Below are 26,164 nucleotides of genomic sequence, written 5' to 3'. Positions count from 1 at the left end.
GTATCAAAATAAAAAGTGTATTAAAGACAAATGTAAAAAGGCAAAACAGATGCCCAAGGGAAAATTTCTTAAATAAGATACCAAAATACCAACCATAAAAAACAGATTAATAAATATGACTTCAGTATTATGCAGTAAGACACCTTATGAAAAGTTAAAAGAAAGCAGACAGAGAAGTGTTTTTAGACTATATAATCCTCAAAGAATTAGTGTCCAGAATGCATAGAAGTACAAAGAAATAGAAAAATAAAAGGTCGTAGACGATGAATTCACAGGAGAGACACCAAAACAGGCAAATAAACACATTAAGAAAGAATCAAAAGCATTAAGTAATCAGGGGAACTGCAAATTAATAAACTAATGGGATCAATTCAAACTCATTAGATTAACCAAATTTATGTCAACGATGAAATGTTAGGAAATATTGTAATTCCTTATTGCTACTACCTACTAGTGAGAATGTAAATTCGTTTAAAAAAAAAGGTTAGAGAACAATTTGGCATTATTTAGTAAAGCAAAAATGGGCATGCTTTATCACTCAAAAATTCTATCTCAGAATGTGTGTACGTATGTCTCCAAAGGCACACAAATTAACAAGATATTTAAAATTTTCACTGCAATTTTCCTTGTTTCAGTGCAGAAATAGAAGCCACTAAAATGTCTATCAATAGAATAATTTTGATGTATTCTTACACCAAATAAAAAAATAGATATATACATATGTATATACATAGCATGTATAAATTAAAAAGTGGTAAGAAAAAATTATACAATCATATTTATAGTGTGAAATCAATGAAAAACTTGGGGGAAGTTACTATACATACACATCTATAGTGCAAATTTAAAAAAAAAAAAATACTGGTAGGCTGAAACAGGAGGACTTCTTGAGGCCAGGAGTTAGGAGGCCAGCCTGGGCAACACAGTGAAACCATACATACATACATAAGAAGCTTAACAGTGCTAGAAAATAAAGTAAGGATGATAATTAACCCCCTTTCTATCTGATCAGGAATGAGGAAACCAGGGAACTTCTACATTATCTATGATTATAGTTTTTCAAAAAAAAATGTGAAATGAATATGGTAAAATACCATGATGTGGCTCAGGTGGTGCACAGATGTACCATAGTATCTATACTATCTGTACTACTGAAATAATACATGCCTTATTCAACAGATTTCTGGAAGTGAATACACTTGGTTCATAGGAGAGCCATTCAGAGTCTCACAGCTAACACTGCAGACAGAATTTTAATATATCTCTCTGTCATGTTTTTTTCCAATTCATCAGAGTACTGGGTTCAATGAGATGAAAATGGAACAGTACCCACGAGCTGACCTCTGTCAGGAGACCTGCAGGGTCTTAGTAGGAGCTGCTCTGTTGACCTGGGCCCCAAGGTGAAAGCATCATGGAGTTGGATAGAAGACAACAGAAAGCAGGGCCAGAGCCCATCCTCAACAAGCTGCACAGCATGAAGAGTAAGTCTGTTGTTGTGAGCTCTGTGACTGTGGGATTTCCAATCACCCTAGCTACTAAGACCATTCTGAAAATAAGTGAAAGGAAATTTTACAATGGACAGATCAGGCTGCTAACACCTTAACTATCTAATTGATCTTATAGTCACAAGCAGAAACAAGTATTAAGTGCCTCATGATATGATGCCCTAGAAAGTTCCAGAGGAAAAAATACTTAAACCTTGCCTAATTAAGACTCTAGATCTAGGGCTGGGTTTGTAGCTCAGTGCTGGAGCACTTGCCTAACATGTGTGAGGCACTGAATTCGATTCTCAGAACCACATATAAATAAATAAAATAAAGGTCCATCAACAACTAAAAAAATATTTTAAAAAGACTCTAGATCTAGATCTGCAGGGCAGGGCAGATACAGATGCACAGCTATAGTTCCAGCTACTCACGAAGCTAAAGCTGGAGGATCATAAGCTTGACTCTAGTCTGCGAAATTTAGAAATCCTGTTTCAAATTTTTTAAAAAAAAAATGTATGTATGTATGTATGTATGTATGTATATATATATATATATATGAGAAAAGGACTGGGAAGGCAGTATAACTCAGTAGTAGAGCACCCCTGCTTCAATTCCTACTCACATACACACAGGACTCTACTTCTGATTATGGGTATACCAAGCATAGTTACATGGTATTCTGGGAATGAAATAAGCCAAATCTAGAATGTGGGAAATTCTACAGGACAACTCACCCACCTGATTTCTTTTACAAAAATGAAAAGGTGTTAAAAAAAATAAAAAGAAAAGAAAAAATCCAGTGTTTTGGTTAAAAGAGACTCAATCTCTATATATTACATGAACTTATTTGAAATCTAATTCAAACAAAGCAGGGATCAACACATTTACAAAAGTCAAGTAAACATAAACATATTTTGTTATTATTTGAACCTATTTTTGCTCATTTTTTTTTCAATGTGATAACCGTACTGTGGCTTTTGAAATGATATGGAATACAAAATAAGTTTTTCACAATGATAGGATGCTAACATTTGCTGTAAAACAATACAATAGTGAGAAGCATAAATGAAACAGTATTAGCTACATGTTGTTGAAAGCAGGTAATAAAAATTTTTGATCAAAATTAGAAACTTTTGCTCTTCACAAGATAATAAAAAATTAAAAAGAAAAGTCATATTCAGAGGAAAATATTCAGAATACATGTTATCTGGCAAAACATTTATACTAAAAACATATAGAATAATTCACTAAGACAAACCCAACTAAAAATGAGCAAAGTAACTGAATAGTCACATCATTACATCATTAAATTTGAAACATACATATATACATATATATAATTGCCAAAAAACACAGAAAAAGAAGTTATTAATGAAAAATTACTTTACATCGTAAAAATGTAAAGTAAACCCACAATGAGATATTACTACAAGCGACTATAATGGCTAAGATAAAAGGCTGCTAAAATTGGTGGTGACTAAGAACAAGTGGAACTTTCATATGTTGCTGATGGAGATTATTGGGGGAAACAGCAGCAAATTACTGGAAATAAATCAAACACTTAAAAAGTTGAATGAACATGCAAGGGGTGTTGTGTCTTTGTAATAGAATAACACCCAGGAATACAAGAGACTGAACTACTGACACTCCCTCTACATGAAAAAATGTTAAGGCTATTATTCTGCATAAAAGATGCAAGATCCAAGAGTTCACACTATACAACTCCATGCAACTGAACATCTTAGAAAAAACTAAACCATGGTGACAGAAAGCAGATGACAGACAGCCCATCCTGGGCTGACAGAGGAGCTGATTTTGGGAGTAATAAAAATGTTAACCATGTTGATGATTATATAGGTTTATACTTTTTAAAAAAAACTCATCAAACTGTAGAGATTTTAATATTCTTATTATATTTCAAAGTGAGACTATAAAATGCCACCATCAGATACAATTATGCCACTTTTATGAGGTCATGTATTATAAGGGTAAACCACGCTATGGAGTTAAACTAAGGATTTAAAGAGAAATTAGTAGAGGGGAAATCAATTTGTTTAATAATTTAAAGTATTATAGCCAAGCCCTAAATTTAAATAAGGGCTTCAAGAGAGTGAGGGCATAAGGGAATTAATAGCCTATTTGGGTTTTTATATCAAAAAAAACAATGCAAGTTCTAGGAAATAATATGATGTTTTCTTCATACTAAATACTGAATTTAGTTTACAAAATTATCTATGACTTAGAAATCAGAAAGAACTTTGCTAGAATATGTAAAATCAATTTCATATTAATAATTTTTGAGTAGTTAGCATAAGAACAGTAAATTCTAAGCATTATTTGAGGGATGTCAGTAAAATGTATACTACATTCTAGAACAATCTCTACACATAATGTTTCATAAAATGAAAAATTAACAAGAAGAATAATCCTTTAGAACTCTGAAAAACTTAAGTATTAAGAAAATTATATTTCATTTTTTGGAGTATATCTCAAACTGAGACATATAACAATGTGTCACACATCTGAAAGACTAACTAGAACTTCAACCTTCCCCTCAAATTTTAATGCACACTGGTCAAAAGCAGAAAAGGAAAATTTTAGTTCAGTTTCATTCTTTTTTCTATTTCTAGCTTTTTTTAAAAATAACCTTCAAAAGATTTAGAAAACAAATTGAGGTCATAATATGCATGTCCAGTAATATTTTCCATGACTTATCTCTAAGATAATCAAGTCTACATCCTGCTGTCCTTACAAGTCACTGGAAACCTTTGAAAAGTATTCTTCAATCTTTATCTTAGGAATTTTATTAGGTCAGTAATTTAAATTAGCTTAAAAATAATGAAAGTTTTTGACAAAGAAGGGGAGTTTTATTTTCTACTAAGCCTATACTAAAATATCCCTTTCCTCATAACTAGGTATTCCAGATCATAATGGACCAAATTATCTTGACTTCATTTACTTTGAAGGTTTTTTTAAATTTTTATTGTTTTTTTTATTATCTACATATGACATTACAATGATCTTGGCAATTCATACATTTGTATCATTGGGGTATCATTTCTCATTTTTCTAATTGTACACATTGCAGAATCACACTGGTCATAGAGTCACCCATATGTTTTTAAGTGATTTATCATTCCCACCCTCATGAACAAGTGATTTTAATTTCATTTCTTTTGAAAATTTCACTTATTTAAAATAAAGTTCTAAATTCAAATCAAACTGTCAAAATTTGTCTACTTTTTCTATTATATTTCTCCTCTATATTTTTTAATAGAAATTTCTACGAGATAAACAAGCACAGATGGGCAATAAGACATGGTAGCCCGGAGAGGAAGACTTAATGAAGTCTGCTAATGAAGTTAGCACTTCTTGGGGAAGAAAGAGTAGTGTGTGTCCCTTCTGGGTTTTTTGTTTGTTTTAATATTTATGCTTGAGAAACTTTTTACCTTCCTAAGGGATATACTCATCAAATTATCAATAATTCTAAATGGTTAAAACTAAATTAAGAAAATGTTATTTGTGTCAAGAATTCTGATCTCTCGTTGGCAGTATTTAAGTTCTAAATTATGCTTTAAAACTATCTGTAGCTCTTTGAAACCTATAAAACAAGGACATTCTGCATTATGGGAGATGTAGTTCATTGACCATTTTTACCTGAAAGCAGTTGTTTTTAATATATTTTGCTTAGGTTATGTGAGCTAAAATATTTGACTGGGAGAACACATTCCATAAAGTAATTTAAATTCATTTGAAACATATTATATAAAATGGGGGGGAAAATCACCAGTTTCATAGCAAGCACTTTCCTTACTTAAGCAATCCATATTCAGGCATTTAAGTGCTATTACACTTTTTCCTTTAATGATTTTTCAAGGGAAAAACATAAACATAACCATAAAACCAACTTTTAAAAAACATAGGGTATATTTTGGCTTTTCCATTAATTTTATTATAGTATGATCAATAATTTCTTTTGCTAATAGACAAATAACAAAAGAGAAGTTTGACACTGGGAAATAAAAGGCTCAGAATGAAAATATCATTCTCTTAAATGTATATGTTCCAAATAGAACTGAAACCTGGCAATAAATCCACTTACCAATGTTTTCTGTGGGCATTGAGACCCTTGTTGGTTCCAAGAGATTGTCAGCTAGGACAAAAGCACCTTCTTCCAATGTGTCCAGTAACATTGTTGCAGTATGTGCTTGTTCAGAGGAGTTCATGTGTTTCCAGGATTCCAAAGCTTCAGGTCTCAGAAGGTTGTCCACTGTGTCAACAATTGCCTGCATCCATTAGAAAACTATCATTAGTTTTGACTGCTTCTGGAACCAAGGCGATTTCCAATCACGGACTAGTGACAATTGTAATATTTATCTGTTGTGACGATATACTCTTATTTCAAGATGGAAGTACACTTGAACAATCTCTCTCTGATCAAGCTGAAACACACCTGGCCATTTCAAAATAGGACTAACTGAAGATTAGCAGATTTCTACCTGATTATAAAGAGTGTGTAGAATAGTCATGCATCTCTGTTTATACAATCTTACCTCAATTGTTGAAGAGAAACATTAACAAAGAGCAGCAACTGCTAACCTGAGACATGACTCTTGCATATGTGTTCACATTGAACAAAGTAACTCTATAATCTGAGACTAAAATGTTCTAAATGGAAAACATGGATTACTACTCTCTGGAGTAGACTAATAGTTATGCTTTAAACTTCAGCCATACAGTTTTGTTAAACATGAACTAAAATATTGGCTAAAATTTTGCTTTATCAGATTTTGTCTACTTTATATCATTTAAGAAAAAAAAAGCAAGGTGGTTTTAAATATTATAAGATATCTGAAAATATTTTCACTCTTCCAATTCCCTATCCAGCTAAAAAATACTTTAAAAGTATACCTTAATTCATAGACAATGGTCTGCTTTTAAAGGAATCAGGAAAGTAAGCAAAATATTTAAAGCCTTTACTGATAATTTAAGGAAAACAGAAAAGCATAAATAAAGCCATCATAAACATCCAAGGTATTAATATTCATATGTAGGTTTAAGTTATTACCATGCAAAATAACAATAGAAATATAAACCAGACAGCTAATCAATTGAAGGTAGACTCTTATACTGACACTTGCTGTTACCTGTGCCCTAAATATGCCTTAGATAGCTGAAATGACTAAATTTATTTACTCTTCCATTTAACTACTCATAATGTGTTGTTAAGCCCCCAAATGCAAGATTTTGATCTATTGGTATAATCACAGAAGAAAAAGAACCTACATTATATAAAGAACAATGATGAAAAATGCTAGTTTGAGGTACTACATTGAAATGAGGAGGGGGAAAAGTTGTTTGAGGCTACTGTCAGAATAAGATTAATTAGCTTAATCCATCTTAATACCCTCGTTCTGTCTGCCTTGTGAGCCACCACGACCTTCCTGGCAGGTGGAATATACTTCCAAGTGGCGTTAAAGACTTTTTTCTTTCTCTAATGGGAGATAGAATAGTCAAAATGCTCACACTGATACTGCAGCAGCCATTAACTAGAGTGGAACAGAAATTGGTCTGCTGAGGCCAGATTCATTAGTCACCAAGAAATACAGACTGGATCCTCCAATCTAAGTTACAAATGAATCTTCTGTCACAAAGTAGGAGCCCGCTTCATTTGCATAGTGTAAGTCAGCTTCTGATTTGTAATTTAAGGAGTTTTATTAGTCTTATCTGAACAGAGAAGCTCATTTGAGACACATTGGAAATCACACTGGTCAGAAATTAAGGTCATACTGAAATTTACTAAGTATACATGGAACTCCCTGATGGCATGCTTTATTAATTTGAAACACTCCTTATTTATTACATTTGTACTTTTCTAGAGGGATCAAAATGATCATTAGCCTAATCATATTCCAGTAATAGTCTTTTCCTGCTACAGAAGGGGTAGGGGAGATATTCTTCTTCCACTGAGATAAATGTCCTGGCAACATGCCCATTATTACATTTCAAACATTAACTAATAACTTAAAGTTGAACCGAACACCTGAGTTTGAAAAATCATACAGAATTCAGCAGTTATTTCTTTGCCCCCATCAGACAGGCTAAAATGGGACTCTTAGAACTTCACTAGGCAAAAACAGGCTCTCCCACCCACCTGTTCTTGCAAAGTTTCAGATCCAACAATGTCTTTTACTAACTAGTGAGATGCATTCTTTTCTTCTAGATCTTGCAAACTAAAATTAGTGGAGTTATGACTTTTAAATGACCTCTTTGCTATGAAACTACAAAAATTATTATTATTTTTTTCCATCATGATATATGGATTGGCTCTTCAAGGTCTGATTTGCCATGGTAATGGTCCCCATAAGAATGAGGTCAGAAAATAACCCTGAAAAGAAACTTCTAAAACTCCCCTGAAAAGGAACTTTTAGAATCCACAGATCAAACCAAACACAATTTGGCATCACATAGATCTATCACACAGAACTAGGAAGGCATAATTCCACTGTAAGCCTCAGTCTGCTTCCTTTTACTTGGGTACTTAAATATACCAAGAAGGAAAACCACCTGGAATACAGAAGTATTCTGAGCCAAGCAATGGCTCTAGCCTGATAAAAGCCAATACATAACATATACTGATGTCACTGTCACATTATTTATGTTTCATTGTTAGTAACCAATCTCCATTTCAACATAATTCTAGAAATGACCCCTAAAAATTTTGAGACAAAGCTTATTTTAAGAGTACACCACAAAGATAAGAAAGCAGTGACTTTTTCATGCACATACATTATGACTACACAGTCTTTGATATGATAAACTGCCAAGAATATATCATAGCTGTTTCACTCAAGTTGTTTTTTTTTTTTAGTCCACAGAAATGAAAACAAAAGAAAAACAAAACAAAACAAAAGACTGTATGATTACTTTCCAATTCAGAGGATGTTTCATTAAAATTCTTGTACTTTTGAATGAATGGAAAAACTGCAAAAATCATTAAAATAAATTATTTGCTTATTCTGAGAATAATATACCTGTGAAAAGCCAACATTTGTACAGCTGATATGGGGCACATTATATAATTATCAAAGACTGAAATACATTGGATCATGCAGCAAGATGATAAAGCGTGGCAGGTAGCTGAAGAAGGGAGAAAGCAGGGTGACAGCACAGGAGAGATACCTTAAGGTAAGCCCTGCATGTCTTCTCTCGTTTTTGGAGCTTTTAGGTAAAAGAAAAGAAAATCAGAGGTTAGACTTTATCTGTTGAAATGAGGAAAGAAGAATCCTCAAAACTTAAGCTGGTGTTCCAGAGTTCATGTTACGGTAGTCCTCTGGATGGCCCACACTAGTTGTCAAAAGTGCTTGTTTATAATTTTTAGCTGCATTTTGTTAAGTATACTAATGCAAAGCATGTTGACAATTAAAAAAAAAAGAGAGAGAGAGAGAGAAAGACAGCGAGAAAATATATAATGCGGTCAAAAAAAGGTTCATTATTTTTTAACCTTATAGAACCACGATAGCCACAGATTCGGGGTTGAAATGAACCTAAAGTAACTATGAAATTTTTGTTATAGCAATGATATAAAATTATCCTGCAGAGGGAAACCTATCCTTCACCCAAAAGCTGCCACTGAAAGGAGTATTTCAGTGACTAATGTTCCTGAGTCACAATTTTGCTGCAACCATAAGAGTTGCATGTATTAGCATACAAAGTATATCAACTGTATAACATACAATTTCTCCAAGTGCAAATAATGCATTCTTAAGGGAAAAAAAAAATGTATTGACCACAATCAGAGGGATGCAGTTTGCCACCAACTAAAATCTCTTAGGTAATTCATATTATTCACACTTTTTTGGAGGGTGGTTGATGCTCTTTTCTCAACTATAATTCTTCCATGGGAAATAAACCAAAATTAGAAGTTTTGTTCCTAAGTGTATGTCAAGGGAGCAAGAAGTCTGGCAGTAAACTGGAGCATAGAGAGCTGCCATACAAAATGTCTTAGTTTAAAATAGCAGAAGAGTTTTTCCTACCTTGTTATAACTCCGTCCAGCTGAATCCTTTTCACTAGGTTTCAGTTCTTGCAGCTGTGCATCAAGGATGTCCACCAACTGCTCCATCAATCTCACTGAAGAACTCACATCCCCTGCAAACACTGGCCCTTTGGTATGTTTAGCCAGTTCATTGGCAAGACTAGCAGCATTTTCTCCACTTCTGATCTGAAATGACAATTTATATGATCTCAGTAATATTTCCTGTTCTGTTGTGGCTTCTAGTTCTCCTTGAGTACCTCTGTTGTGGTTTAAAAAAAAAAAAATTAAAAGTCTATATCTGCAAATAATTGAAACCAATAACTTTCTCTTCATCTCAGAAGATTAAAGCCTTTTAGATCCTCAACACACAAAAGAAATTATTAACCAGACACTTAAAAGAAACAAAAGTAGAAAAATTTCAACCAGCTCTCATTGCACTGTAACCATTTTAACTTGTTATTTAAAAGTCTTATTCATTCCAATGATCTGGAATTTAAAGAGGAAGGTAATCAGTGTGATACTGAGGGTCATTATCTAGTGTTTGTAATTCAGAAAGATGGGTGGAGAAGGAGAAAATGAAAGGGCACTGCCTTACACTGTAGCATTTCAGGTTACTGGTCTCAATACCTTTGAAAGCCATTTTTACTTCCTGTATCATAATAATATGTAATAGAAACATCTGTTTGCATTCTGTGAATTCAGCTGCAAACCTAATAATATTGAATTATTAGGCGAATGCTTTATTTGTCTTGTGAACATCAAAAGAAAGAGAACAAACTAAATATGAATGGAATTAAACAAGGGCATTCGTTAAAAGGCTTAACACAAGAAGCATAATACCCCCCCCCCCCAATATATGTAACTTTCAGTAGTTTACAGACATAGTGATACATAAATTTTTGATTTTATACTGAACAAAGAGCAATGAAGCTGGTTTTAACATACAAAACTAAATTATTTATGTTAGAAGTCAAAGCCCTAAATCACCAATGTGTATCATATTAAAACGTTCCAACCCACCTTCTGAGCCAGCTGATTTACCCAGTGTGAGGTACAGTTGCTAAGATCGGGGCCCTTAGGGTTCCATGTTCCAGTGGAAACCATGCAGAGATATGAAGCAGTTCCTACAACAGATGTAGAAAACAACAGGGAAATTGAAACCATTTTTCTGCATGCATTCGGGAAATCGGCTATGATGATCCTAGTCTGTGTGTTAAATTTTGAATAAACACTAATGGGGGAAGTTGACAATAACTGACAAAAAGCAGAGTATAATGCCAATTATAAGCAGTAAATATAAACTTAGCAATAGAAATATCAGACATTTACAGCAAGCAAACAAAAAGCCCTTTGTTTTCTTGGGACTTGTCCAAAGTGATGCTTATGAGAATGGCAGCTGCACAGGGCGGCTTCACTAGGGTACTTAGGCAAAGCTTGACCTGGGTTTTGAGAGGCAGAGCCCATTCAGTACCTCACGTAACTGATGTTTACGGTATCAAAATCCTAAAGTTATCTATAGATGCTATATTACTAAAGTAACAGAGAAAATAAAATCAGCTCCTGTAAATATCTCTTCCTTCAAATAAAATCACTTTAGTACAATTTGAAATCTACTTACTAACTTTAGAGACATTTTAATGTACGCTGTTTTACAGGAAATACCTCTTGTTCCCTTGGGACACGGTCGCTCAACCATCATTCCCCTTTGTGTCTGAGGCCACTTTATCCCCCTCGCGTCTAATGCTTCGCAGAATCTCTCTGGCAGGGGAAAAATATTTGTTACAGGAGGAATTTTGGTTGTAGAAACTGCTGGAGGTGGTTTTGTTCCCTTGCTTCCTTCCTGGGATCCAGCTACAGTTGTGCTCATGGGGCCTTTCTGTGAAGTAGTGCTTGTGGTTGATACTGTGGTTTTGAACAGCTCAGCTGACGAAGTTATTGTCACAGCTGTGGTAGGCACTATGGAAAAAAGATGAGTGTATTAATCTCCAACACACCCTTGCACTTGTACACAGGCAGGTATGTGTGAATGTGCACGTGCGCGTGCACACACACACACACATACACAAACACGAACACAACCCTACCCGTCCATATGTCCCCAGCACAACCAACAGAATTACTGACAACATCAGTAAGGTGGAAGAAGAAGAAATCTGTTCATTTATTTCAATTTTTTCATATTGTTCGCTGAAAGATGGTAATCTGGATTTTACTATAGCTTTGCTTGTAAGACTTTGTGCTAGGTTTACTTCTCATTGAGATATTTGATAGTGCAGTTCAAGTATAACTTCCATAATATACCATCTAACAGGAAATGAAGGGTAGTTTATAATGTGGGAAAATTATATTCTTATATAAACTCGCACGCTATAAACATATTCAAAATATCGACAAATGTCTGACAATTATATGTAGTTAAGACAATAAAAAAAGATTTAAAGTCACCCACTCTATATCTTGCAGAGAAATAAATACTGTGACATCTTTTCACCCAGCAGCCATTCTTGCTTGAGAGATTTTTTGAGCATGCCTGATTAGATTCAAACAGAAGATAAGCTTTGGCATGCTTGTGCTGTTTTAGTAAGGAAATATCTCAGGCTTTGGCTTCTTTAATTTTGCAAGGTAGGTATGAAGCAGCAGCTACTTCCGGTCAGAAGTGATAATGTGACATCAAGATAAAAGGTTAGATCAAATCATAGCTAATTTGAAACCAACCCTGTATATCTTATGGACCCTTAAAAGAGAATATAAAAGGAACTACGGCTACACAATTTCAAAGGAGAACATTTCTTTTTTAGTAAAGGCTGTTTTTCGCCTTTTGACATTACTTTCAAACAGTTAAGTCAGCCAGGTTAAAAAATAATGGAGCTCAATGTTTTCTCCATTAATTATCATTTAATTAATTTAAATGAAAACAAAAATCTGTCAGCACAAATTTAATAAATACTACCATTTAAATTCTGTTAAATGAGATCACACTAAAGTTTTACCAATACGTACAGATTATTCACTCTTAAAACTACATCGATGCTTTAATTTTAAATTAAGAGTACCAAAAGCTAAAAATAGCTATTTAAAAATTATCTTATAAAACATTCATTGTTTCATGTAATGAATTTTGAGAAACAAGATACAATAATACAACTTATTAGAAAAGTTCCTATTATCACTAATATGTTTAGTACTTTAAACTGTGATCCACAAATATTATTTAATTCTGACACAATGAGGAGTATACTAAGTTTACCAGAAAAAGTAGTATGTAAATTTTTCCAGCTTTTACTGATGAACTTCCTGTTATCAATAAATACACATTGTCTTCCTTTTCCCTTCTATCTCAAGAGAAACTTCTTAAGCACATGTTTCATTTCCAGGGCATAATTTATTGACCATATGAGAGATGCCTGTTTACATCACTCAAGCATCATGCCCAGCCAGCTGCTGCAGAAACCTATTCAAACCTGTCTATCTTTCTGTAAAGCACTTCCCTGACATCTTGTTAAACCTCTGTAATTTTCTTTTGATTACAATGCAGCTAGGCTTTCAGTGCTTTCTCAATTAACATTTGTCAAAAGCATCACAATCTTTTGCAGAAGCATCAAATCACTGCTACAGAATCAAGTCTTAAAGGGGAAACAGGAACCAGAGCAAAAAGAGAAAAGGGCAGAACAAAATGGTTTAGTGTTATACCATCTATGTATTCCTCGACACTGTACTAATTAGTATGCATTTAGTCACTGAAATATGTAGAGCAGTGGTTTGTTAGATAACCATCAGTAAAGACTCATAATAACTGAGTCAAGGCAGATAATAAAAGCAAAAAATGTCATGCAACATCCTACAGCCATGTTTCCATGAATTCCTTAGGCCAATATATTTTCACCAATATATTATGAAAAGAAGACTGAAAGGAATCAACACAGTCTTCAAAAGTAAATGAGTAAAATATTGGGATTTCATCAAAGTAATCTTTAAATGACAAAACTAAACCCTTTAGAGGCAAAGCTAATATTCTAGAATTTTCCAAGATTGGAATTTAGTAATACTCCAAGGAAAGCAATTTTTTAAAAAATGTTTTAAGCTAGAAATACAGCTTCCACAGGTGGAAAAAAAAGTCCCAGAAGGGCATCTGGCAATGATAAAAGTTTATACTTATTCAGCATTTATGTGCCAGATGCTGTGCCAATCACCATTAATGGATCAGCATATCACCTTATTTAATCCCTACCACACCCCCATGAAGTAGACACAAAATTATCTTCCTTTCACAGATGTGGAAACTGAGTGATGGGGAAATTAAATGATTTATTTATGGTCACATGACAGCCCTCTTAAATGCTTCAATCTTATGTTTCTAAGTAACAGATTTTCATAGACTCTGAAAAAATGTATGGCATCCATCAAAAAAACCTACCCTTATTTTTTTACACAATTTTGTGTAAATCTCCAAAATAGCAATAATTATATAATATATATAAATTATAGATATAATATTTGAGAAGATAATTTAAAACTCGAGCAATAAATTTATGAAACTTACATGGCAAAAGGTTTAAAGCTCAAGAATATCCTGTGAGTAGCAGGAAACATGACATTTCACAATAGCATTATAACTAAAGTCCAAATCCTTTTGTACAAGGCTGTTTATCATAATACCATATCAAGCATTCGTATGAACTGACTCAGCATTCTGGCCACCATTTGTCATTTGATTACTGATACCTGAGACATAGTGCTAATGAACACATTTATTTACTTGCCCATGAAGATTTCAACAAACATATAGAATGGCTCAATTTACTATAGTAGTATTTACCAAGAGCTTGTTATTTATTACAAGCTTCTTTCTGTACCAAAGACTTGGAGGAAATACCCATTTCTGCTAAGTTAATATTCCCTTTACCAGGGGCCAACAACTCACCCATTGCTCACTCATTGAATGAACTCCAGCTAGAGTGAGTCTGTAGCCTGGTAAGGCAAAAAATGAGCATGAGGAAATGTTGACCATTTCCTAAGTAACAAAACTGGCTGCCTTGCTGAAAATTCTCCCTCATATCAGGGGAACATTTTACTTCATAGTCTGAAACAAATATTCTACAACTGCCCAAACTCAAGAAAAGATACAATGTTTTGTTGATAATATTGGGGATATCCAATTTGTAGAAAGAGGTAAGGAAATAGGAAGCAATTCAAATTAACAAATGGAAGAGTTAAAATAGGACTAGATAGGGTTTTTCCCAAGCTCGCTTTAGAGTGAGAGAGAGAGAAAGGAAATCAGACACTTTTAGGGAAATGAACTATAAAAAGACAAAATAAAGCTAAAAATCAACTTTAAAAAATATCAGGATACAAATAATTATGCTTGTACTGTCAGGCATAAAAAGGTTTGGAATTAAAAGGGGAGAAAGCACTGAAATGGATACACAGCAAAGAGAACTTAATAAAGAAGGAAAGAAATAGATACTTCATAGCACTTTCATCTTGGCCACATACATGGTAGCATATCCACCTCCAGAAAACTTTTGGGTGTGAATTTTAACCAAATAAGTGAATCAGTGCCTTACTGATGGCAAAGACCTGATTTCTGATTGTTCTGTCTTTTGAGTTTCTTAGATCTTCCTTCCGGAAAGCTGACAGTGGCTTATTGATTTGACCTAAATCTACGGGCCAGAACAGTCCTGCACAGTCCCACCTATGGGCATATAGATAACCCACATCCTGGAAGACAGAGACTGGAATCTCTAAAAGCCTATGAAGAAAAACTATAAGGAAGGAGAAAATAAGAATATGGGTCAAACATCAGCATGAGAAATTTAGGTCAGATAAAATTCTTTATTACTTAGGGTTTAATAAGGGGTCGATATGAATTTTTACATTCTGGGAATACTTAACTATGGTTATTTTGAATGATAAAACACTATTGTGGTAATACAAACTTCCTACACATGTCTAAGCTTCTCATTTTCAAAGGTTGCAACTGCTCTTTCCAAAAAAGCAACTAAATTATCAAAGATGTTTTCATCTCAAATGCATCAATGTACTGAGTAGAATACATGCCACATGTGGAGAAAGACATGGTTACTCATCCTTGTAAGAATGAAGAAAGTTGTGACAAATAATGACTCTTGGTTGAATTGAATTTACACTAAACTTCATTCACAATCCTTTGGGTGTTGCCTGATTAGGAATTTGCAGTTGCTAAAGCCTTTTCTTTTCCTAACAAGTTGAAAAGATTTACTGCCACCCAAGAAAAATGTAACAATTGTCAGAGTAATGTGGATTACAAAAAGGTTAACACAAGGATCAATACGATTATGGCCAATGCCTAAAGTCTGTCAATGTCTGTCTCAAGTTTGCCTTTGAGAAACCTGTAGGATAAAGGAGAAGCACTGGAGTAGCTTTTGGGGAAAACAAAACAAAACTGAAATACATGAAGCAAACCAAATTGCTTTCGAGAGGAAACAGATATGTATAAATTTTTTAAAAATGACTCACAGCTACTGTCAATAAACATTCCATGCTCTAAAAGAAGATTAAATGACTGAAACTTTAACAATGGACATTACTAATATCTTTAATGAAAAAAATCTAAGTCTACATGATTTTAAGAAAAGAGTGCCACACACTAAGTCAATACATCATTATTACTCTTATTTATAAACAAAATGCACATCTTAGAGCTCTCTATATACTCAAATTAGAAATTCAATTACAAAAAGCTGTAACTTGTTTTGAGGTCCTAGCAGTATGACAATATTTAGAACTTATTAATAGCATATCTTAAATGAATGGATATAAGTTTGTGGATGAGTACATTTATGCATATTGCATTAACAGAAAAAAAAAAGTTTTACCTTGTTGAAAAGATTAGTCACTCCAAAACCTTGCAGTCTCTAAAATTTTGAAGCAACTTAATTTGAAAACTCCATTTAAGTCAGTAAATGGAAATTTAATTCACATCTTAAATGCACAAATATCAACGTTCAAGTAGAAAAGACATAATTAGTGCAAGGTTCATAATAATACATTAACAGGTTACTCTTTTATCTTAAGTATGAGGTAATCTTCTTTTAATAAAGAATTCATTTATTTTATACTCAAAAATCTTTCTCATAGAAATGAATTCACTTGATCAGCCAAAATATATTTCTAAAAATGCAGCATTAATTTGTTAAGTAATGCTTGTCCACAAAGACACCCAAAGAGAACACAAATCAAAAAATGCAACAGATCTCTCATTATAAATCATCACTTGAGATCACTTAATGCTTAGTCCATGTGTGACAGTCATAAAAATATTGATTTTAAACTGTCCTAATGTATCAGGAAATAAAAACGTGTAATTTTACATGATGAACTAGAAAGATGTTTGAGGACTGCCTCTCCCATCCAGAGAACAAGACTCCAAAACTTCAGAACACTTACACCTGGCATTGTGCATCAAACCTAGTCGCTCCTCTGGGACTTCCTAAGACACATTTCCTTTAACCACTGGCGCCAAGAAGTTAAAAGGTCTGCACACAGAGTATCATCAATTCAGAAGCCAGGTGAGGGGAAAAAAAGCTAACAGGTTTGTAGCTGATACTGTATTTTCAGCAATGAAAAACTAAACTGAGTAATGATGCTACAATCTCATAAAGCCAACATTTAAGTGAAGAAACTCAGAAAAGAAAATTGAACAAAATATACCTCCTCATATTCTTTGCTTTAAATATGAGAAGGGGAAGAAATAAGGGAGAAAATTAATAAGTCTTTTACTAGTAAGTTGCTTATGAAAAACATAAGCATTAACAAGTAAGCATTCTTACCTTGGGCAGGATCAGGTGGACCAAACTCCAGAGAGTATCGTAAAATAAAGTTATTGTTCCACACGTAGAGTTGGTTGTCTCTTGGATTGTAATCCACCGCAGCAATGTACTGGTACTGGTTGGGAAAGGGAACATCTACATATTCTCCTCGGTTTAATCGGGTGTTATAGATGTAATCAATTGCATTCTTGCCTGTTTCGCTCTCATTGTCTTGATAAACTGACCTGACCACATAAAGGACTCCACATATCATAAAAGCATTTGATGCGGCACGTTTGTCATATACAGTCTCCCAGGTTGCTTCAAATCGAAGAGTGTATGGATTCAGCTGACTAATGACTATCATTCCATTGTTCTGTTCAGTGGCATAAATGACCCACAAGCCATTCTCATCAACTGCTAGGTCGATATCCGTCTTTCCTCCCCATCGGTATGGAGAGGTATCATGGTAGTTGGCATAGTTAATTATGGCCTCTCCACTCTTAATTCTAGTCCTCAAGTCAAATTTCACAATATTCCTTGTTCTTTCTTTGTTAAAGAAGACAGCACCATCATATACCACAAATCCAGTACCATCTACTCGATTTGGAAGTTTATATGTTGTTGTTTGGCGACTGTTTTGGAAATCTTCTAAAGAAGCATACTCTATTAAAGTATCAGTGCGGTAGGGAGTCCAGGGCATGAAATAAATTTTATCTGCAGCCTGAAGAGGGTCCTTGCACCAAGCACCTGCCTTTTGTTCAGCTTCATATATACATGGGGAGTCCACAATTGCTTTCAAGGTCCCAGGGCACACAAAAACTAACAGTCACAGAGAAAAGACAAGAATTAAGCCAAGTTAAAAAAAAAAAAATTACACAGGTAATCACAAGGTTTTATTGATCACAAAACAAAAAAGAAAAATTTGTTTTATTAGCATTTAATTTTACCAAACTTTAAACTTAAAACAAGCACTACCATTCTTTTCTGAAGTGACCATAATCGAATACCATCACACAAAGTGGTCAGGGTTTATTTTCATAAACACAAACCTATGTGTAAGATCATTCATAATTGAACTGAGAATTTAAGTTTTTGGTGGGTTTTTGCCTTATAATTTGGTAATAAATGGTTTAAAACTTTGAGCTTATGCATGAAATATTTTATTCCAAACATTATACTCTCCAACCCCTCGCCCACCTATAAGCCCCCCCGAAAGTAAAACTACAAAATAAGAGAAATAAAACAGAAAACCCATTGTGAAGACTTATTTAGAACTTTTACAAAAGTTAAAGGTGCTTTGACTTAAGGAACATAAATATTCGGAAAATGCAATTAGGAGCAGAGAAAAGTAAATATAAGGAAAGCAGTGATGAACGACCAGGAGACCCTGTAACCATGGCATGCTATGAGAGGGTTCTGGAAGCCAGGCAAGATGACACTTCAATAACAAGAAAATATCCAAGGGTGTTGGGAAAAGAGACAAAAAGAAACAGAGAAAGGGCAGCTGCCCCTCGCCGACTTCAGAACTTTTACCCCATCACCAGATTTAGCAGTCACATAATTTCATTGTAAACAGTCGACTTCTTTATGAGGTGCATTTATGAGATCCTGCTGATTATTTTAATGTAGGAAGGTCGTGGGAGAGGGGAGGGAGGAGGTTAACATCCATAAGGCACATAACAGGGAGCTGGGGTTCAGACTGTATACGTTATTTACCTTTTTGCTCCACTTCTATTTTAAGCATCGGAAGAAAAATAAAAAAAGGTGCAAGGAAAAAAGAAAAAAGATTAAAATAAATCGACTATTAGTCTAAGACTGAATTCGTAATAGATGCTAAATATAGGAAGAATAAGTTGTTGTACTACTTTGGATAAAGAGAAACACACACAGGAAAACCTAGCAGGAGAAAGATTCTAAAGTTACATAAAAGAACATGGATCAATCATTTTAGTAGATTAAGGAGGCAATACAAATATGCTGGCATGTTGCTTCACTTAGTGTACCTGAATAAATAATGAAACTCTTCACTAATGCAAGCTATACATACTCTTGCCTCTCCAAAGTCACTCAGCATTCTTATTAAGATTTTCTTTACATATGTATGCTATCGACATAAATGCATGCACAGGTGTACCATCCCCATTTATCTTATGTGAACTCAATTATTAAAATGACTAAAATTATATAACAACAGGAAAATACATTTATAAAATGCCATTTTGATTTTAAATTTTAGGTCAAATTTAATAAATAATGATATGATAACATTTTATTCAAAGATATTTATATAAGAAGAAATACATAATTATGTACCTCAGTACATATTTCAATTATTTTTCTATTATCTTCTACTCCTAGAAAAATTAATCATAAACATAAGAAAGATGCCTCCTTTTCAGGAATATTATCAATCTCCCCTCAGCCCCAATAGGGATTGTGAAGGGTGAGGTAAACTAGAACCTTCTTACCCATTAAAGATTTAGTAAAATTATGTATTTAGGTATATAGACTTTATATTACAAAATTCTTACTGAATTTTCTATATCACAGATATCAAACTTGTACTACTAAGTCTATAAAAAAAGTAAGCAAAATACATACAAGGGAAAAGCAAGCACAGTAGGCAAGGAGAAAAAGGAAGAAAGAATTATGGTTAGCTTATTATGACATTTTTCACTATCATTAATTTACACAGAAAGCAAGCCAGCATGCAACGACAATCATACCAAGCATTCAAAGCAAATACCTTGACTCCACAGACCCCATAAAAGGTAAATGCTTTCATAAAACAAACCTGATTAGTACAGTTATATGAGGTTGGAAAAAAAAATAAAAGAAAGAAACAAAACCCCTACAAATTTAAAGAAGTGGATTATATACTTAGGAAGGGTGCTATATAAGATCCTTGTTGGTAAATAGTGCTCTAATAACTAGAAACCATAAAGTACTATTTTAAATGTATGTAGGCTTTGAAGTATGTTGCCTGAACTTCATAAAAATGACTAGACTGATGCCTATGTTTCTCCCTCTTCCCTTGCTAAAATGCATTAGAGTGTGCTAATACTACATCTCCAAACTGATTACTCAAAGAAAGTATAGTATTATATTTAGTGTTCTTATCTTGATTCATTTTTTAAATTATAATTATTCATTAAGATTAAATTTGAACTTTCTAAATACCTTTGGGAGAAACATATCACACAAACATTTGTGCCACAGAAACAGCATATAAATTTCTACGTTAAGTCACAACTTCCCCTAACCAATTTGGTCTTAAATTTAACCACTTTCAGGAAACATACTTTTTCTATAATGTGTGATTCTGACTACATCTGGTACACAGGAGAGATTCAGTGTTGCTGTCTTGGAAACAATACTTGTTTATAAACCACCTGTCCTAAAATGATTCTACAGTGAAGAGCAAAAATATACCTGCTTAGAATCATTAATAAAAGGGCATGGTGGAAAAATGGTAAGAGAAATCATCAGTGTTGTGAATTCTCAGAATATATTTATACACAGCTGTGTTTTTATTCCTAAGGAAAGGAAGAGTTTACTAAAATAAATCAATTAATTTTATTCATTTGATACATTATATTAAAATGACAGTGTAGTTACTGAGAAAAATATCATACAGAGAAATCTTAATTTACTTGTGATATAACTACTATCATTTATTTTAAAGGAAAAGAAAACGGCTATGAATTGTCTTCAATTTATAGCTCTGGTGAAAACTGGGAAATAACATCCAAATGTAATAATAAAAAAAATAACTTTGGATGATTAACGAATCATCTAAGATATAAAATTTTAAAACAAAAGACAATTCCTACATAATGATTTTTATGAAAACCCAAAGGATAGATATGTCGAATCAGCCAAGTCTATCAACCAGAATATAAAAATAATAAAATTAATGAAATCAGCAATCTTTATCACATGCCATATACTGAAACTTGTCTTAAGAGGCTCTACTAATTAATTCATAATGATACATTTACTTTTCTATAGACCAAACACACAAGTACATGATCCACTGACATCAGTGGAGGACTACACAGATACACAAGACAAGAATTTACCCGAACTAACTGTAGCCTACATACTCTGTATCTGAAGTGACACACTATTTCATTTTGAACAATCTCACACTTATTTATTAGTAATGATTAGTCAATAGCAAAGCTATTGTCATTCTCATTAAATATATCTCGTACCTAACATGGCATCATTATCATGTACCATGGAAATTTGAAAAAAGAGGGTACCCAAATGAAAAACAAATACTACCCATAGGATGCAAAAATCCCAAGCTGATTATTCTCCTTTATCCTCCAAGATCCTGGAACTTCTTTTAAATACACATATATGCAATTTGTAACAGTTGGTCAACAACAAAGAATGCCCTATATACATGCATTGTTGGTGCAAAGGTTATCTAGGCAAGTACCAAAGTCACATATTATACATGTGCCTGTTTATAAACAAATTAAAATGAACCAAAACAACAGTATTTCTAATGCTATCTGATGAGCAAATTTATTGTGAATTTTTCATAAGTCATGAAAAATTTCTGAAATTGATTTTTGCTAGAAGGAAACAGTTTGGGTATAAGGTCCTGGAGGATATGTTTTAGCAGAAACTGGCATAAAGCCAAGTGAAAACAAAAGGGAATAAATGTGATCTGATGGTGGCAGTTTTTCATCAACCAAGTAAGTGTGAAATGAGGATGTAAGTTTTTCAAAATACAAATACATTTTTTAAAACAATGAGAAAATAAAAGCTAGATGCTTAAAATAAAAGGAGGTGTGAGCAATGGATATAATAGCACAACATCCCTCCCCGCCAACAAAGGGAACAAAGCACAAAAAATAAATAAGTAAATAAATGGAGAGGAAACCACGAAAGAAATATGGAAACACATGGTCCTATATAAGAATTAGAATAATCTAAAAAGACCTTTTGAATTTAAATAGTAGTTAAGATCATGTAATTTATAGTGTGTCACTACTGTACGGTATATAGGAATTGTAATTACTTCTATTCTTTAGCAAGGAGTGCTTTAAAATAAAAAGCCATAGACTTATTGCTGCCTCGTGCAACATCTAGAAAAGTAACAGCAAATTATTTACTGTGTTTCTTTTTATTTTAAATGACAAAACTAAAAAGAACAAATACTTCTCTGAATATAGCTATTTGCAAGTTTAGTGCACAATGTACAATACTTCTGGAGAACTGAAAAAGTAAAATTTTGAAAGTTAGATGTTCCAGAAGATATCCACATTTTCCTTTCTTAAACAGCGCAAGAAATTACTTAAGAGTCTGAAAATAATATTTGCTTAACACTGTTCTTGGTCTATAGACTAGATAACAGGAACTGGTTCCAGAAAGACACAATTCTTGGCAGCTCTGACTGATTCCACTGTTTGGGAATGGATGCTGTATTCCTTCTCTAATTTGAGGACAGAAACCATGCTGAATTCAAGTGAAAGGGACTTTATGGAACAAAATTTTGGTTAGCTCAAAAGAATACAATGTTCCTCTAGTGGCACAGGAGAATGATTATATAAGCCACCAACACTACACACTGGAGAAATGATATAGAGATCAGTGCACTCAGTAGGCTTCCAATCCTACAAATGGTATAGAAAATACTGAAAACATAAAAAAGCATCCATTTCACAGTAACACAGGAACACAGAGCAGGGATGAAAAGAAAAGATAAATCTGTGTTTGGCCTTTAAATGATAACACAAAATGCCAATTTATCAAAACTGGCAGAGAGGACAGAGAGAGTGCCTTTACAGTATGTGTAAGGATGTGTTACCAACACATTAGACACAGCATACCTATCTGGGTTGTTTTTGGTTTGCTTTTTTTCCTTTGAGACAGGGTCTCACTGTTACTCAGCATAGCCTCAAACACCTGGCCTCAGGTGAGCCTCCTGCTTTAGACTCCCCAGAAGCAAGAACTACAGGCATGCCACCATATCTGGCTGCAAATTTGTTTTTGTTTTGTATTTTTTTTAAATGGGAGAAAATGTGTAAAAACTTTCTCCAATCAGTAAAAGTTCTCCTGTAACACTTTTAATTCAAATACCTGTGAACTAATATGACATGACTTACCCCTTTTCACCTTTCCCAATTTAAAAAGTAAATAGACAACTCTATCAAAGTAGCTTGTGAAAATCAGGAAATATATTTAAACTTTTAAGTTGTCTAATATGTTGTTTTTTTCTTCCCCCTACTGAAAGTGTAGGAATATCTGAAGGAAAACTATACAGCATTAGAGTATAAATAAGCCAAAGCCTATCGAAAAAAATTTGTTTTTCAATTGAATTTCAAATATGCCTCTGTAGGATTTTAAATATGATGCTATAAAATTAAAATATGTACAAGATTTTGTTTGATTCATTTTTTTAAACATAAGATTTCATCACTGAATCTAGTAAAGAAATGCTCCCTTCAAGGACAAGAATCAAAAAGGGCAACACGTGCCTCAGTTTCTGCAAGGGTAGCTTTTACAAAGTTACCACGACAGCAGGTAGCCATTCAAGTAGCTCAAGATTAAAATTGAAGTCAATTCCTCCTTTAGAAAACCATGAGCCAAACCAATTTGTCAGCAACTGGTATTGGGCAAAAGTACAGATTTCTATCTGCCCTATTGAATAGCTAATTCAAGTTTGTTTTCTGGAAAAACACTAGCCTTAAAAGCCAAACACTTAAGAACACAGACAGACACTTGGCCAGCATCACACTATGGCTTCCTTCCACACTTCATGAAGCTAATTGGAGTCCCGAGTCTGTTAGTGCTCTGCATGCATAATGGTTTTGTAGGCCATAAACATATGCTGCTTTCACATGTGTAGTCTTTCAGCATCAATGAAGAATGCCAGGGAAAGTGAAAAATATAAATTTCATACTTACTGTAAGGAACACACTCATATTGGACTTCAAGATATTTGTATGTCCCAGGACATGGATCAGGAAATACATCTGACCCAGTAACTACTATACATTGTGTTCGATTGTTGCACCTGGAAAACAGAATGAATCAAACTTGTGTGACATATTTGTTTGATTGCTTTTACATATGAAATATTAATGTAGAACCAATTTGTATTTTCTCTAAGAAACCAGAAGCATAAAACAAAAATTCAAGTGGCATTAGGTTGTGCTACATTATTAAATAATTAAAGAAGTTATATTTCCTTTAACTTTGTGAGCTACAAAGTTAGATTAGGTTATACTAAATTTTAACTATAAGCAAAATACAGCTAATAGTTCTCCATTATTACAATATTATACATTTTAATTTGAGTCTTTGACATATTCAATATGTACTAGGGGAGAAAAAGAGCTTACCAGGATACCTGCTGATATACTTAATAATTAAAATTGCAAATAATAATAATACTATGATCAGAAACATGTAATTATAAATTGAATAGCTAAGATGGAAGTTTTAATAATATAAAAACAATGTTAAAGCATCCTCAAGTCCAGTTTTGTGTTCAATATTATATTATAGGCACTGTCTACACTCTTGAATACCAAGCTAGGAGATCTCACCTTACATATGATGGCCTGCATAAATGACAGAATCCTTTTAAAGCCTTTAGCACATACTAAATATCTAAGCATCATTGTTACCTTCATAGACCAATGTGCTCACACTATTAATGATAGGACAATGTACCTTGGTTCTTCTAAACATTATAAAGAATGTCAGTATATGACCTTGATTGTTAAATGTGATTCTATTTGAATAAAAAAATGGATTGTTTCAAAAAAAAAAGAATGTCAGTAACATAAAGCATAAAGTGTCCTACATATAATTCTACAGAATTTTCTTTGGTTGTCATTTTCACCATCAAAAGTCGTAGAATTGAGTCAGAATTCTAGGCAAGATATTTAAGTTCTATAAACTGGTCCAGATGTTCTTTTTATAAGCTTGGTAAAGGCAAGAACTATTTCTTTTATAATTTAATTTGATTACAACCCAATGGAATGGAATGTTTGCAGGAGTTTTATTGTGTTTTCTGATCTTATATGCATTAAAAAGGCAAAGCAAGCAGAACAACAGCATTATAACAAAATTTATTTAACAATTTGAATACCAAATATCCTATAGTGCATAAAATAACCAAACTACAAAATAACACTACAAAGAATTCTGAAGAGGTGGCCCCATTTCTAGCACAACTAACCAAACGGTAGTAGAAGCAGAATCACATTAAGAGGGTGGATATATTAACTCATGCACCTAGGTGTCATCAACCCAGAACCAAGTTGCTTCTCTTTTGAAGACAGACAAAATGTGAAAACATTTACAAGAATAAATAAGTACACTTCATAATTCAAAATATACTATAGCAAACTTCAAATGAATCATAAATGTTAAATAAATGACAATGAATATTGCTTGTACAGATATTAAAAAATAATGATTAACTTTCCTCGTGATTACTCTATAATGCAGTGTGGCACTCATTTTCAAAACACACACATAACTGTAATGTTTAAGAACACGGACAATACACACGGTGTACTGTCAGTCTTTTGCAATATTTGAAGACATTTGCCAGTGGTTCACCATTTATTGTAAATGAATTAATTTTACATGAGATATGAAAAATTGTGCTCTATACGTATAACATGAATTGTAAGGCATTCTGCTGTCATATATTTAAAAAAAATTAATAAAAAATCTACATGAATCACAAAACCTATTGTATACCCTGAAATTTAAAGAACATGTGGATTTAGGATTTCTCTAGCTCAATATCTAACGTTTCAATCAGTACAAAAACGGAATTCTGATGTTACATTTTTCTTCTTTCTTATATTGT

General features: G+C 33.3%; 1 protein-coding gene across 12 annotated transcripts in view; it reads right to left on the bottom strand.

Annotated features, from left to right (window-relative positions):
• Positions 1-26,164, bottom strand: part of Adgrl2 (adhesion G protein-coupled receptor L2) — a 192,818-nt gene that overhangs the window by 31,788 nt on the left and 134,866 nt on the right. For 8 of the 12 annotated variants that reach the window (XM_071617974.1, XM_071617972.1, XM_071617973.1 and 5 more), the window contains 7 exons: positions 24,240-24,349; positions 17,332-18,132; positions 11,186-11,479; positions 10,544-10,647; positions 9,524-9,709; positions 8,670-8,708; positions 5,590-5,773 (listed from right to left, as the gene is read on the bottom strand). In XM_071617974.1, the coding sequence (XP_071474075.1) occupies positions 5,590-5,773; positions 8,670-8,708; positions 9,524-9,709; positions 10,544-10,647; positions 11,186-11,479; positions 17,332-18,132; positions 24,240-24,349 (1,718 nt within the window). The remainder of the gene's footprint in view (positions 1-5,589; positions 5,774-8,669; positions 8,709-9,523; positions 9,710-10,543; positions 10,648-11,185; positions 11,480-17,331; positions 18,133-24,239; positions 24,350-26,164) is intronic. The other 4 variants (XM_071617975.1, XM_071617978.1, XM_071617980.1 and 1 more) reach the window with 1 other exon arrangement.

Source organism: Marmota flaviventris, chromosome 10 (assembly GCF_047511675.1).
Source record: "Marmota flaviventris isolate mMarFla1 chromosome 10, mMarFla1.hap1, whole genome shotgun sequence".
In the NCBI taxonomy this organism is placed as follows: domain Eukaryota; kingdom Metazoa; phylum Chordata; class Mammalia; order Rodentia; family Sciuridae; genus Marmota; species Marmota flaviventris.
The sequence above is the reverse complement of the archived record's forward strand: the minus strand, read 5'-3'. Positions and strand labels throughout refer to the sequence as shown.